Consider the following 15,970-nt stretch of genomic DNA (forward strand, 5'->3'; position numbering starts at 1 on the left):
ACACAGAGGCAGGGATGCTAAATTTTGGTCTGTAACCATTTTCTCCCATTGTGTTTTCTTATATTAACACTTACTGAGCACAAACCTCTGATGTGTAACACAGAGTAAACAGTAGCACCCATCTCAGTGGGTTGTAGAGTTAAGTGAGACTGCGAGGCTAAAAGTGCTTTATTCAGTGCCTGACACATAGTAAGTCCTTTGTTTTAAGATCTATTAACTGCATCATAATTATTAGTTTACATGGCTGTCTCCCCAAAGACCATGAGCCCTTTGAGGGCAAATATCCTATCTTTCTTACTTTGTTCTCCACTGGAGCCTAGCCAAGGGTCTTACTCATATAAGTCATCCCATACATGTCTATTGCCCAAATGAGACTTAGGAAATAAGAAGAACAACGCCTCACATTTATTGTCACTGAATTTACTGTGTGTCATGCCTTGTGCCAGGACCTTTACAAGAATTATCTTGATTTATCTGCCAAATGATGCCAAGATCACTGTTATCTGCGTGTCTACAACGCAGTAAAAGAGCAGAGTCCAACTACAGTAAGTGTGGCCATACCTTCAAAGATTAACCTGCTTGTATGACTGCAAGCAGACAGTTAACCCTTAAAAGCTTACTTTGTCCAGACCCTGTACTAAGCACTTTACACATATCACCCCATTAAATCCTCCCCGTAACATTATGAAGTGAGCTTATTATTTCCATTTTACAACAATGATGCTCAGAGTGGCTAAGTAACTTGCCCAGAAGCACACAGCCAGTACACATGAACAGAGCCTTTGTTCTGAATCACAGCATTATCTTGTTTACTTATCTCATTGCGAATCTTAGGTCAGAAGCAGCAGAAAATTGGAATACATATTTTTAAAATGATACTAAAATGCCTATTCTTATTCAGAAAGAAGTTTAAAAAAATATCTATGTACTGAGGGGGCAATGGGGAGTTAGTGTTTAAATGGGTACAGAATTTCAGCATGGGATGACGAAAAAGTTCTGGAGATGGATCGTGGTGATGGTTGTACAACAATGGAAATGTACTTAATGTCACTGGACTATATTCCTAAAAATGGCTAAAATGGCAAATTTTATGTTATGTATATTTTATATATCTGTGATGTGCTTTGGCAGTGTGTGAGGTACAGGGTCCACCTTCCTACATGAAAAGCTGCCTTCCCTTCATATCAGAGGCCAGGTCCATTCAGCTTATAATTAGTGGCCAATTCTTTTAGAGCCTCTTCTTTTCCCTCACTGGGATCCCTGTGACTAAGTGTCGATTAGCTCAAGATAAAGTGTTTCTCCTAAGACGAAAGACACACATACAAGTTGCGGTATCTGACGCAGGAGTTTAGACATATATGGGGTGGCATTTCCCATTTTCACAGGGTTAGCAATTCATGAGCCAAGTGGGTTTTGAACCTGGCCCACTGTGTTTTCCAGAGAGTGCTGTTTGTCACCCTGAAAGGTATTCAATTAGGTGATTCATATCTAGAATACTGCAGTCACCACGTGACTTTACACCTAATGTAATGTGTTGCTCATTCCTCATGTAGCCCTGTAATGGCTTGATTCTTGAAGAGTTCATTTCTGCATCCTGAGGAGTTATTCCATGAGGCCGTGAAGTCTACCATAGACATGATTTGTTCATTTATTTATGCATCTATTCAAAAAGTATTTGGGGGTTCGTAATAAGAGCCAGGCTGTAGGCTAGGTCCTCCAAGCATGGTATTGAGAGACAAGACAAGCTGCCTGTTTTCCCTGTGCTTGGAAGAAAGATTGGAGTAACTGAGAGATATCTGAGGTGAACTCAGCTACTATTTGAGTCCTGGAGTCTGAGCTCATGAGCATCCCTGGTATGAGCTTTGAGTGGTATGAGCTTTCAAGACAGAGCCTGGCACACAGCAGGCACTTAGGAGCAGTCTGTTGAATGCCCTGGCTTCTGAGCTGGGGATCTAGAGCAGTGTGACCCTGGAGGTTGACACAGACCCAAGTTGCAGGAAGCTGCTCATGATGAACGGACTGGTCTTTCCTTGCCGGTGTTCTACCACTTGCTTTGGATGCACTGGCTTGTGCTTCTAGGTGCTGGGGTTATCTGGTTACCTGACTGTTTCAATGGAAAAGAATGGCTCTGTTTGCCAGTGAAGTGGAGACTACTCCTTAGTTACCCAGTAAGCTCAGCCACCTGCTTGGAGTAGAGACAGCTTGTTTGGCTGCATTGATCCATCAGGTAGATATGGTCCATAGGCCACATGACGACCTGTAACCAGTTTGGCAGCAGAGAGACTTTATCACAGAGAGTAATTGACATGTGTCTCCCTGGTGGTGCTTCTGAAGCCAGGTATCCAGTCACCCTGTCTCTTCTCCACCTGTTTCCTCTCCTCCCTCTCGTCCAACTTCCATTCTAATCAAGAGATCCCCATCTTGCTCTGCCTTTCCTAGCACCCACCTGCCCAGAACACCCTGCCTTTTCATCCTTTGACCTTCCTGACTGCTGAAACACCTATTTTTTTTTTTTTTACAGGAAGTTTCTTTTTATTGGCCAAGCTTCATTTCTCTCACACTGAACCACCTCAATGCCTGACATTTTCATAAACCATCATTTCTTCAGTCTAAGACTTCTCTACCATAATAATCTTTATTAGGTTATCATTTACATACAAAAAATGTACTCTTTTTAAGTGTACAGTTTGATGTATTTAGACAAACCTATATACCATCACATAAAACATTTGCATTACCCAATAAAAATTATAGTTTACAGTCTTGCCATTTCTAGAATTTTATATAAACGGAATCAGACAACATGCACTCTTGAGTAAGACTCTCCTTTTTTCATATCTTAATGTTTCTAAAATTGGATGTATCTTACAGTGAACATCTAACATGGTAGTGCTTCTTTTTTTCCTTAAGAGCTAGAACTAAATAAATGATACATCTTATGGTGGATAATATCTTTAAATCCTGAATATATATACATACATGGTACAGTAGATATACATATACACAGTATATATAATATGCATGCGTGTTTACATATACGTGTGTGTATATACATGTATACTGACTGGTTGGTTTTACCATTAGATGGTAAGCACTGGGAAGGCAAGAACCTTTACCTTGCTGTATGTATAGGCTCCCACAGTGCCTGTAGCTGGACACTGGGAGGAGCTAAATAAATACTGCAGATGGCGGTGATAGTGAGTTTCAGTTTCCCCAGAATATCTTCTAATGGCAAGAACTTGCGTAAAACTCTTCTTGGAATGAGTCAATAATCTCTAACTACAATAGGGGTTCTCTTTGGGGGCTCAGCTACCTCTGCATTAGTATGACACAGCATTTTCCAAAATTTGTTCCGTGGACAATGAATATTACTCAAGATGCTAATAAAAGGAGGGAGAGGAGGTGCCACTGTCATAGAAATTGGAAAATATATATATATTTAAATATCCCACCACTTAGAGATTCACAATTTGTTAGCATGCTAAAAGTCTTGAAATGTCCCGTAGCAAAGAAAAAACATTTCTCTCTGTTTTAATCTCAGGTTTGTTTGACCCTGGAGCTTTATGGAACATCCATTAATACCTTACAGAGTACTGTACACCTTGTGAAAGATTGGCCTAATATATAAGCATGAATTTAAAAAATGGGAAAGGAAAGAAGAAGATAAAGAAATTGAGGAGAGCTGTATTTGAGCTGGTCCCAGCTAATCCCAACGCTATGTAATGGTATCTGGAATGAAATGGATGAGGATGCTCTTTGTGAGTAAAAGGCTGAGCAAGCACTTTCCCTGGCTTCATAATCTCTTCATAGTATAAAGGGACAGGTGAGCAGGCAACCTTTCCTAAGAGGAAATGAAAACAACACAAAAAATATGCATTGGCTAATCCCTTAGGTGACATGCCCGCAGTGCACAGGGTGGATAATTGAGGTTGAGAAAGGAAAGCCTCGTGCCCCGCCCCTCTGCCTTGGCCATCCCATGGGGGACAAGCTGTTGTGTTTGTCCATTGTTGGGCCAGATACTTTTAACTGATGAGAAAATCGAAGCAGGTAATAGAATGGCTCGCTAAAACAGAGAAGAGCTCACCTGTAGGAATTATGTTGATCATTATGTTGATGGCAAAGTCCTTCTCAGAAATAGCATGGACCCACTACACACAGAGATGAAAGGAAATCAGAGTGGGCCAGGTGAAACTCCAGCAGAGGTGAAAAGAAATGTACAAGAGCTCCTTTTCTTTTTTCAAAATATTATTTTAAGCATTATCATACAGTAAAATGGACTTTTTCCCCTTTGTGTATATTTCTATGAATTTTAACACATGTATAGATTCACTTAACCACTAACACAATTAGGATACGGAACAGTTCCATCACCCCGTAAAACTCCCTCATGGTATTCCCTTTTAGTCACATCCTCTCCCAACCCATAGCCCCTGGCAACCACTGAAAATCACTATTTCCATCACTGTAGTTTTGTCTTTCTGAGAAATCTCTTTCCTTTTGCTATTCCCTTTGCTTAATTTTTTAATGGAGTTCTCTGCATGTTTATGTGTAGGTGCAAAGAACGTCAAATCCAATGCAGCTGACTTTCTCCTCTATTATTGTTTTGTTATTGACTGTTGCTAACATTTATTAACATCCATTATGAACCAGGTACTTGTACTAAGCTTCTACATACACTATCTCATTTTAATCTTACAATACCCTGATGATATATGGATTATCACTATTATCTCCATTATCCAAATACGGAAATTGAGAGTCAGGGAGATTAAGTGACTTGCCTAAGGCCTCACAGTTACCAAATAATTGAATCCCAGCACAAAGCCAGCTCCTTGTGACCACAACGCTTGAACACTGTAGCCAGCAATAAAAAGGAGGGCACTGTAACTAGGAAGGAGGTAAGAGGTTGGGGGCAGGGCCAATTTGGGGGCCATGTGGTTTTTAAAAGGGTTTACAAATGGGTGTGAAGCTGGAGAACCACCTGGGTCTCCTGACTTCTCAGCCTCAGCTCCTACTTTAGTGTTTTCCTCCACCTGCCTCATGTGGCCCTCGCTGACCCAGGTGGCACCAGCCTGCAGTTTTCAGAGGCTTGGAATGGTTCCAGTTCCCTTGCAGATTTAGCAGAAACCATTGTCTGTGTCACAGCTCTGCTGCAGGACACAGCAGCTGAGACCCAGGAAAGGAGCTGGATGCCTTCTCTTTTCTACCCGGCCCCAATTCCCTCATGTGCTTTCTGACCTCATTTGCCCCCCTCGGTTGCTTTGCAACACTAACTGAAAAAGTTTCTAGGACACAGCCACCTGGTCTATGTGCTGGAAGTGGCAGGTGTGTTCTTGCTGAGATGGGACAAGTAAGACAGGAATGTGTGTGGTGCTTGGCATGATGCATAACAAAGGAGGAGAAAGTTCAGCCCTGCAAGATCCGGGGCTGTGGTGGGGATAGTGAGAGGCAGAGGGAAGGTAAGATAGAAAGGTTAATGAAGAACTGATGATGCTAGCAAAGTGGGCCAGCTTCTTGCCCTGCCTGTGGTTTTCCTTTGAGCTTGCTATTTGGGGAAGTGAAGTTGGCTAGTGAGTTTTCTCCTAGAATCAACTCCTAGCTCCTAAGGGGTCTTGAAAGTGAGCTGCCAAACCAACACATGCTGGGAAGACACACATCTCAATCATGGCCATGGAGCATCTAGAGACAAACAAAGTGAGCCAGAAATCAGGGTACCAAGGACCATCTCTAGTTGACACTCAATTAACAAGGGGGTGAAAGAGGGTGTGTAATTTAGAGTGGAAAGTGTTGACTCACTTCAATAACAATAACAGCTAATATTTATTGAGCACTTAATATTAGCCCGTCAATGTGCTAAGAGATAAATGACATGAATCCTCTCATTTATTTCTCACAACAGCCCTCTGAGGTAGGTACTACTATTATCTCCAATTTACACATGGGGAAGTAGGGTTCCTGAGGCTTAAGTGACTTATCCAAAGTATACAATTATTGAGCAGCAGAGGCAGGATTTGAATTCTTGTATTTTTCAAACCTAAGTTCGCAAATTCTTAGTTTTGTTGCTTTACTGCCTATCCTAATTCAGAAATGTTCTTAAAGGGTAACAGAGTGAGGAGGAAGAGAGATCAGCTATTTTGGAGCCCATAATCTTCACCTAGACTTGCAAAGTTCCTTTGGCCTCAGAACCAGTGGGATTCCCACTGCCAGGGGCCTTCTGGGAGTCTGTTGACCTCACTTGTTGCCTTGAAATAATTGCATGCTGTGGAAACCTACAGCCATTTCTCAAGTTTTCTTTTTACACAATCAACTTGGGAGGGTTTTAGACAGGTAGGCACAATGGACTATTTTTTCTCTCTTGTGCTGGCACCATGAAGTGTGACTCTTGGTTCCACCCTAGCATGCTGGCTGGCACAAGAAGTACCAGGCTTTTTCGAGCCAACAAAAAGATCTTGATGAGCTTGTTTTTTAGATGAGCCTCGGTGAGCAGAACATATTTTGGGCTTAAAGAGCTCACGGACAGAAAGCTAAATGAACTCTTTCAGAGGGCCACGTTAACATTGAGCCCTCTGCAAGAGATGTTTTACAAAACAGTACCCTGCAACAACAGGTTATTTTTGCCCTCTTAGGAAAGTACTTCATACTTAGTATCATCCTGGGCTGGACTCATCATAGGATCAAGTTCAATAATAATAATACCTATTGCATTCTCCTGCAAGGGCTATCACTCCTTTTGTATTTTGTAGAATGCCTCATGCACAGCAGGGCACAATACACAGTCAATAATAATGTTTACTCTGATAATGATCTTCCAAATGCCTTTCATCTAAGGATCTCAAAGTGCTTTGCAAGCACTAATTAGTTAAGACTCACCGATGGCTATCCATTTTTACAATACATTTTCCCATTTTACAGAATTTTAAATTGAGACCCAGCAAACTTAAGTGGCTTGCCCAAAGTCATACAGCAAGTTTAAATTAATGATAATGACAATGATTTGCATTTCCATGGCATATGCTTTCGAAGGCAATATGAGTACACTGCAAAGATAATGTTCACACCATCCTGGGGAAGGTGGGGAGCAAGTATTATTAACTGTTGCCTAAACTGGGTAAACTGAGGCGGAGACAGCAAGTAACTTGGTGAGGATTCGACAGAGGATGCAAGTCCACTCCTCTGACTCTCAGAACGGTGTGGCATCCCAGACAATCTTCAATTCTCTGAATGGAGGGATGCATGATTGCTTTCACACTTACAGGAAAGATAGCTATATTTTGGGGAATAAAACAGGATGCAGAATGACAGCCATATTTACATCTGGGAACGGGTTTGTTCACTCCCCACTGAGAGAAGCGAAAGGGATGAGATGAGACACTTCAAGAAAAGTGAGCTCAGGAAATGAAGGAAACAGGGGCGGTTGGGGGATGGCTGCCAGCTCTGCTCTCTTGCAGAGCATCTTTATTAAAACAGGTTCTGCCTGAAAGCAGGAGCTCTCAATGACCTTGTTCTGTGTGTCAGCCTCACGACAGGATTTGGTCCAGCGTGGCTTGGAGGAAGGGCACAACCCCATCACTGGCACCTTGGTCTGATGTTACAAGTCCCTGTGAAAGAGTTCCAGGGACACGGAGTATCTTAATGGCTGTCTCTTACGTATGACCAGCTCTCATCTCCACAACTCCCTATGCCAGGAGGGGCCTGGGAATCCTCTATGGTTCAAAAATTTAACTGTGGATCTATTTGTTGCTACCTATTCTCAGCTACATAGCCCTATAGAAAAAAGATGAAAACATGAAGAAAAATATTCAAGGCAATAAGGGACTTGGCGTCCCCAGTCTGGCGACACTGCCTTAGTGAGTGACGATACTGCACTGGGAGGCAAGTCAGACTCTGCAGGGTGGGGGAAGGGAGAGGTGGCTGGGTCTTAGGAATTCAAAGGGAGATTTGCTGACCCGACTCTCTATAAACATGGCTTGTTTGAGAAAAGTTTGCTGCCCTCCCCCACCCGCCTTCTCCAGGCCTGTGGATTCTGATTGATGACTAGAGCTAGGGCTAATGGGCAGACTTAAAGAAGGGAGCCAGGCTCTTTTCTGGAATGTGTTCACATTCACAAGCACAACGGCAATAGTCTGCAGTGAAGAAATCACACCAATGTCCCACTTCTTCCTGCTCTCATTTTTGATCGTTTCCATACTCCCCTGCTGCATGGGCACCTTGGAGCTGCAGCGAACAGGTTAGCTGTTGGAAGGAATATTTTAGAAAGTTGCTCTGAACCCACATCACAAGGCTATTCTCCTGTGTGGGGAAGGAATCTTGGAAGACCCTCCCACCCGCTGTGACTTCACAGCAGGGAGTCGTGGGAGCTGCTCTGGTATTAAAGCGTGCTTTCGGTAAGACGACAGAACGCAGCTTTGACTTTCTAAGTATGCCAGTGACCCAGGCCACAGCTTGGCGTGTCCACTTTGGCACACTGACTCCAGGGGTGACGGTGCAAATAATCCTGCCAGACTCAGAAGGACCATGTCCTTCTCTCCAGACGCACCCTTACACAGCTTCCCAAAAGGAGGCTCACAGCCAGGTCAGGTAAAGTCCTCAGGATGAGTCTGCACCGCGTTATCCAAACACCCGAGGTGTTACGTGATCCCCTGTGCGGCTCCAGTGGGTCCGTTCATTTTTTTTTTTTTTTTTTTTTTGCAGCCGCTGAGGTGCATTTTATGTGTTTCATTCATTTTGTAAAGTAAGGCACATCTGCAGGGCTCTGGTACACATCTGTTGTACTTCACAGCCCAGCCTTCCCTATCAGTCAGTCCATCCACACACACGCTTCCCTCCCGCTCGGTCTTCCAGCGTCAAGTATCTTCATAGCTTTCAACCGATTATGAATGAGCATCATCACAATAGCACTTTATGACTAGGGGGTGGGAAGAGGGATTTGGGCAAAATTCAAACAAAACCTGACATTTGGAAACTACTCAGAGATCTCAAAAGCAACAAGCAGTTGGATTTATTTTCTCTTTTTCCCATCCTCCATGCATTTCCCATGCACTGGTTTGGCCTCAGGACTGCAGAAGCGAAAGACCAAAAATATAATCAGGAAGGCTTTCCTTGTGCTATTACCTTCTGAACAAGAAGCAGAGAGAACCTAGGAAGCTTTCACCATTTTAAGGAGAATTTCTAGATGGATTAGATAGGCTCAGGATTCCACCAAGTTTTGGTAAAAGGATCACTGCCCACAGAAGATAATCTCTGGGGAATCATCGGCAGCACTCTGAAATGAAACTAAAAGAGAATAATTCCTAATTGCTGGTACACCCAAATCCAACCTCCAAGTGGACATGATAGGAACAAATAAGATCTTTCTTACCCCATCCATGTGGATCCTGATATTAGGCACCAGGCGGAAAGGGCTGGACTGCAGCCCTCTGGGGCTAGTCCTGCTTTTCCTGCTGTCCTGCGAGGTCAGCACACCGGGCCTGCGGAAGGAGCCGGCTCTCCCCGCGCTCTGCCCCGAGCGCACACCATCCAGAAGACGCACGAGCAGCAGGTTGGCCGGCAGGGCCTCGATGCTGCAAAACACCAGGGTCCTGCATTCGGGGCACCGCAGCTCCTTGTGGGCCTTGAAAATCCTCTGTAGACATGGTTTGCAGAAGGTGTGCTGGCAAGGCAGGACTTTGGCTGTGACATCGAGCTTCTCAAAGCAAACGGGGCACTCCAGAAGATCAAGTAACGTCAAATCATCCATTTTATTTTAAAGCTCCAGTCCTGACCTGGAAAGGCAGAGTCCGCATTGTAGGGTCAGCTGAGCCAAGGGGGCAGAGCCGGTCTCTTGAGAGCCTCAGAATTCCTGCCTGTATGAGTGAGAAACGAAGAGAGGGGAAAAAATGTGACTGCTCTGAGAGGTATACCCCACCTACATGAAGGCAGTGTCTCATAAGGCAGTTTGCAAGGACTTTGTTCCAGCACCCAAGTTTCAAATGACTCATTCTGAATCAGTGCTAGCAGGTAGAAGACGGACTTCTGCCTGCTGGAGGATCTGAGAGAGCTTTCAGCACAGTGACTGACTACTTACTCACTGCCTCTCCGCGTGGAAGGCAAGAGCAGGGAGCCAAGCCTGGCCTGTTGAAGCGGCATACCCACTCCTCTCTCAGCCAGGGCTCAGAGGGGTAAATTACACCCTCCAACCGTCAGGCTCAATTCTCAAATTGAGAATTGAGAATGCAATTTCCGGGAAGCTGTCTACTCCTCCTTCTTTCCCTAGGTTCATCTAGACAAGTTATTTACATAGATAAGTATATCTGACTCTATGCAGATGTAGAATTATTTCCTTCACAATATATCTTTCCCCCTCATTTTATTCTAGCAACATCCAAGAAAAATTTCTACTAGAAACTGTTTTCAAAAATTGGTTTGCCTCAACTGCAGGCCATGGTACTTGGAAGTTTTTTTCTTTTTTTTTTCCTTCCTTCTTTCCCTCCTTCCTCCCTCCCTCTCTCCCTCCTTCCTAGCCTTCCTTCCCTATGTCTCTCCCTCTTTCCTTTTTTTTTTTTGCCTTTTCACCCTGATTATCTTAGCCTCAGAGACAATATTCCTCCCATAAGATAAAGCCACGCAGCCAGTTTAGTTACTTTGACAATTGTTCTCAGTTTCAACTGAAGGAGATAGGAATTCTGGACTGTGGTCACAGCCTGCAAAAACCAAGATGGAGCAGCATATACAGGTGTGTGTGTGTGTGTGTGTGTGTGTGTGTGTGTGTGTGTGTAGTCTGGAAACGATCCTTGTTCCAGGAAGAGTTTCCTTTTGGATGTCTGAAAAGAGGTCTCCAGTTTAGAAAAGTCTCTTGGGAAGAGGTCCTCTGTCCTTCACAAGTGCCAAGCCTTGGGTGACTGCAGCAACCAGGAGGTTTGGCACGAGGGTGGGTGGCCCCACTAGTAAGAAATGCAGACAGGACACACCAGGATGAGAGATGGCGCCTTGCCTTCCTGAGATAGCTCTCCAAAGATGTCAGCGCAGGGGAGGCGTGCGGGGGGCCACTAACCTTGAGCTTGTAACCCCAGCTGATCCTCTGCTCGGCCGGGCTCCCTCCAACTCGCTTCCTTTTCCACAAGAGCTGCCGCTGCCAGCGCTTTGAGAACTTTAACAACTCTGAGTCTTACTCATTTCAGGGATCGCCTTACCCAGCCCTGTTAACGCTTTCACTGCCGGGCAGCCACAAGGCTTTGCTCGGAGTTCATGCTTGGCTACTGATCCTTCCTTTATGTAACTGAGTTGATTTCTGGGAAAAGATTATAAGGGACAAAATATAAGCCAGCCCCTAAGGCCAAGATTAACAAAGTTTAGATTTTCACCTTTGTCGTTTTCTCTCCTATCCAAGAAGTTGAAACACACTCAGTTGTAAACATGCCAAGGTGATTGTGTTATTCAAAACCTTTATAAGGATTTCCTGAAAAGGTCAAACATATTAAGGGCAGCTACGATGACAAAGATAAGCTGGCCACCTAAAAGTACTGCTTCTTAAAAATCATAGTCAATCCTTAAATTTAGTAATTTGAGAGGGACTTTGGTGATTTTCTTTTTTGCTCAATCTCTTTAAATTAAAAAAAAAAGATAGAGTCAGTAATACATACCTATCTTTGACAGATCAAAGCAAAGAAGGGCTTTCTTAAAAAAGCAAAAGCGGGGCTGGCCCGGTGGCAGCAGTTAAGTTCACACGTTCCGCTTCGGCAGCCCGGGGTTTGACGGTTCGGATCCTGGGTGCGGACATGGCACTGCTCATCAGGCCATGCTGTGGCAGGCGTCTCACATATAAAGTAGGGGAAAATGGACACGGATGTTAGCTCAGGGCCAGTCTTCCTCAGCAAAAAAGAAGAGAATTGGCAGCAGATGTTAGCTCAGGGCTAATCTTCCTCAAAAAAAAAAAAAAAAGGAAAAGCAATGGTCCCAGCTCTTTGCCTAACCCCTACCCACTGGAGTCTTTTCATAGCCCAAAATAATGCTTATACTTCTATTTCTTGATTTATCAATAATACTTTAGATGTGAAGTTAATAATAAAGTTAATAATAATAACAGTAATGATAACAATATTACCAAACACCAGAGTAGCCCTTATCTGTGCCAAGCACAGTCCTAAATACTTTCCCTATGTTAACTCATTTAATCCTTTTTACAACCCAATGATACACAGCACTCTTCTTTACCCTTATTTTACAGAGGAGGGACCTGAGACACAGAGGGGTTGAATAACTCATCCCCAGAGTCACAGTTAGCAAGAGGCAGGTGGTTTGTGAACTTACTACTATGTCATATGATGATATAGCTTTAAGGGGAGAAGAGATGGTTGAAGAGAGCTAAACGTCACCTAGGATGGCACAAAGTCAAAAGGTGATGGCCGAAGTTGACTCATCAATTTCTTTTGCAAATGAGGCAGCTGTGCCCAGAGAGATCAAGAGATTCCTTGAAGTTGCCCAGTGAGGTGAGGACAGAACTGGGACTAGATACCAGGTGTTCTTTTTTACTGTGTCTTCTCTCTCACCATGAGGAAGGCAATTCTTTACTATGCAGAAAGCACCTAGATACAGCTCCATGGGAAAATCTGCAGAGGGGGCCGAGAGGCCTGAGAACGGATTGTAGTGGTTTACATGATTTTCAAAGTTCTTCCATCTCAGTTCTTAAAGATCAAATGTGTGAAACTCAAAACACAGGAGAAATTTGGTAAGGAGCAGACAAAGTCATCTGCCCTCTGAGCACAGGGGCTTAATTTGGATATGTGTCAATTTCAAACACTATTTTCAACTCTCTCTCTTTTTTTTTTTAATCTCCCTTTTATGGAGGGTTTTTGAGCTTCAATGACATCACATCCCACTCTATGGCCCGTCTCCTTCAAATAATTTCCACTTTAGATTCCGTGCTCATCAGGAAGCCCCTGGCAGTTTGAGGCCATTTGCTGTCCTTACTCTGTTTTCCACTTGGCAAAGCTGAGCTGTCTCCTCTGTGAGCTGCCCTGCAGTCCCCTCACCCTCTAGAAAGGTCTGCCCCAGAGCTGGAACTCCTACTGCAGGGGCTGGGAAACCTTCTCCCTTCTTCCCTCTCCTTTTCTTTTTTTTTTTAAAGATTGGCACCTGAGCTAACATCTGTTGCCAATCTTCTTTCTTCTTCTTCTTCTTCTCCCCAAAGACCCCACAGTACATAGTTGGATATTCTAGTTGGGAGTGTCTCTGGTTGTGCTATGTGGGATGCCTCCTCAGCATGGCCTGGTGGGCGGTGCCATGTCTGCGCCCAGGATCCAAACCAACGAAACCCCAGGCTACTGAAGCAGAGCCCATAAACTTAACCACTCGGCCACAGGGTCAGCCCCCCTCTTCTTCTTAAACACACTCTATACCCTTACAACCTCACATCGGCATCTACATGCATATGCACACACACGTGTGCATAAGGAAACACACACACACAATCGTAACAGTAACAATTATTGAGCATTTGCTGTATGCCATGGACCAGTGCTTAGACTTAAAACAGATTATCTCATTGAATCCTCTCAACCACCCCATAAGGTAGGTGCTGTAACTTTCCTGGGGTTACAGAGCTTGTGATCTGAACCCAGGTTGGTCCAATCCCAGAGCTTGTGTTCCTTACCATCATTGCTTCCCATGTTATAAAGTCATGCATCTGCCATAAATGCACCCATATATCTTTACAGCATAAATCCACACACAATTATACATATGTCCATACTATACACACCAGTTGATCTCAAAGCCAACCCAAAATAAAGTGATGAAGTCAAAGGAGCCCAAGCTCCTTGATTGTCGTTTTCTCTAACCTACCAATCTCATGGCTCCTCCATGCCCCTGCATGGCCAGTGGTCTCACAAAGCTTCAAGCCCTCCCATCCCCAAGAAAGCAGAAAAAATCCAGCTCCGTCCCAGGAAAGCAGGATAGGTCCAGTTGGCTGCTCTGTGCTAGCATATTTGGCAACTGAAGATTCAGCAGAATAGACCTGCGACGGTGGAACCTTAGGGACTAGAGGAGGACAGGGAAAGTTTACGCTGAACAGGAGTGGCTTTTAGCACCTCTCAAATCACACCCTGTAGGTGGTCCCCAACACCACCCACATAATAGGTTAGTCTTGGTGAAAACTTGAGGAGAAATTTTCTTTTGAAGCTTCTGAAAAAGACGGAGAGTTTTAAGTGGGGATTTCATCTGGCTTACCCAAATGCTACCTTGGCGTCAAATCAGATGAACATCTAGTCCTCAAAAACAAACAAAAAGGTGAACTATGCACGCCTTCCCAGACTCCAGGCTCAGGTCCCCCCACCTCTGCTCCCACCCCATCAACACTCCTGTTTATATTTATACTGTTACTAGTGATTACAGACTGTACTCTTTTTAAATACCTGGGTAATATTTACGAGCTTCTGCTGCTTGTATTTACAAGTATATCTTGATTTATGTTAAAAAAAAAAAAAAAGCAAATCTGATCATATTGTTCCCCTGTTCAAAACCCTTCGGTAGCTTCCTTAGGATTTAGTAGTTGACCTTAGATAAAATCCAAATCCTTTTTCTGATCTATCAGGTCAGACATGATCTGGCTCCGGTCCACTTCTCCTGCCTTGACTTGCTCCCACATTTCCCCCACTCCCCACTCCAGTCCCGCTGGCTTTCTCTCTTTCCTGAGAATAGTTTAAGTTTTTCTGCCACAGGATATTTGTTCATAGTTTTCTTCATGTCTGCACTACACTTTCTAGTTACTCTCTTCTTCCTGCTCTCTTTCTAGTTACTCTCTTCTTCCTGCTCTCTTTCTAGTTACTCTCCTACACCCTTTGCTTTTTTCAACCCCTTCTCTGCACATTTTACCTTAAATGTCCCTTCCTTAGGGAAGCCTTCCTTGATTCTCATGACTAGAAAGTTTATCATCCTACACTGCTCCTCCATAAGTTATTGCAATTATAATTCAGTAATTATGCTAAAATGATTTATTTAATGTCTGATTCCCCTAAATAGACCAAAAGCTCCAAGAGAGCAAGATACTTATAAGTCTTGTCCCTGCTCTGTCCCTCATGTCTAACACGGTGACTGGCATGTGCTTGATGCTCAATAAATGTTTGTTGAATAGATCTATGGGCAAATAAATTAATTGTATTCTTAAAAACTTGTGTCTGGGCAGATGTACATCAAACTGTTGATAATGGTTCTATATTGGACACCTCTTGGGTGCATTTTGAATGTTTTCAGCCCCATCTCTTACTTAGGTGGGGAAGAAGTTCTACCAGATTCTGGTGGATGCTACCTGGCATTGTCAGGACCTTGCCATGCACCTCTTGCCTCCTGCCCCAGAACTTCTCTGATGTTGAAATTTGGGACACCCATGGGAACAGTCTCTCTACTCACATATGCATGATCTAGAAGTGTAGAGCATCTTTGACGAATGGGGATAAATGCTTCCCCCTTACATCCTTTAGAGTAGGCAGTGTTGAGCGTTCATAAGGCTCTTCATAACGCTCCATGGGATGAGTACCATTCATCCGTTGGGTGGCTAATGCAATGGTCCATCCTTGTATTGTCGCCCCCTCATTCCCTGTATCATTCCTCCATCCCTAACCTCTGCTCCCAACTAAATTACCTTCAAGCAAGCAAGCCTTTGTCTCAGGTTAAGATAGTTTCTTTCAAATTTAAAATTAAATCACAAAGCAAGTGTGCAGACAATTTTGTCAATCAAATTTATTTATTTATTGGAATTGTAATTTTGAGGTGTGCCATTTTCATTGACTGGCTCTTAACACTTTGACAGTCTCAGGATCTTTGCCATAAAGTGAATTACTTGTAAACCAATCCATAAGTTCATCAAAGGAGTTCAGGTAGTTGCGAATGTAAAGCATTGTAACTGAAAGGGCCATGAAGACTCTGTTGACTGTTATTGGACTCTTGTTGGCAGAGGCCATGTTTTGTAACTTGTTGCTCTCTTTCTTTAGTACCTATA

At 43.7% G+C, this 15,970-nt stretch overlaps 1 protein-coding gene across 4 annotated transcripts in view; it reads right to left on the reverse strand.

Annotated features, from left to right (window-relative positions):
- The window catches only part of SH3RF2 (SH3 domain containing ring finger 2), a 125,366-nt gene extending 114,236 nt beyond the window's left edge, over window positions 1-11,130 (reverse strand). For all 4 annotated transcript variants that reach the window (XM_046668163.1, XM_046668162.1, XM_046668164.1 and 1 more), the window contains exons 1-2: window positions 11,030-11,130; window positions 9,359-9,842 (exon numbers count right to left, since the gene is read on the reverse strand). In XM_046668163.1, coding sequence (XP_046524119.1) covers window positions 9,359-9,736 — 378 coding nt within the window. In that variant the 5' untranslated portion in view covers window positions 9,737-9,842; window positions 11,030-11,130. The remainder of the gene's footprint in view (window positions 1-9,358; window positions 9,843-11,029) is intronic.
- Between the last annotated feature and the right edge of the window lie 4,840 nt (window positions 11,131-15,970).

This window comes from Equus quagga, chromosome 7 (assembly GCF_021613505.1).
Source record: "Equus quagga isolate Etosha38 chromosome 7, UCLA_HA_Equagga_1.0, whole genome shotgun sequence".
NCBI classification, from domain to species: Eukaryota; Metazoa; Chordata; class Mammalia; order Perissodactyla; family Equidae; genus Equus; species Equus quagga.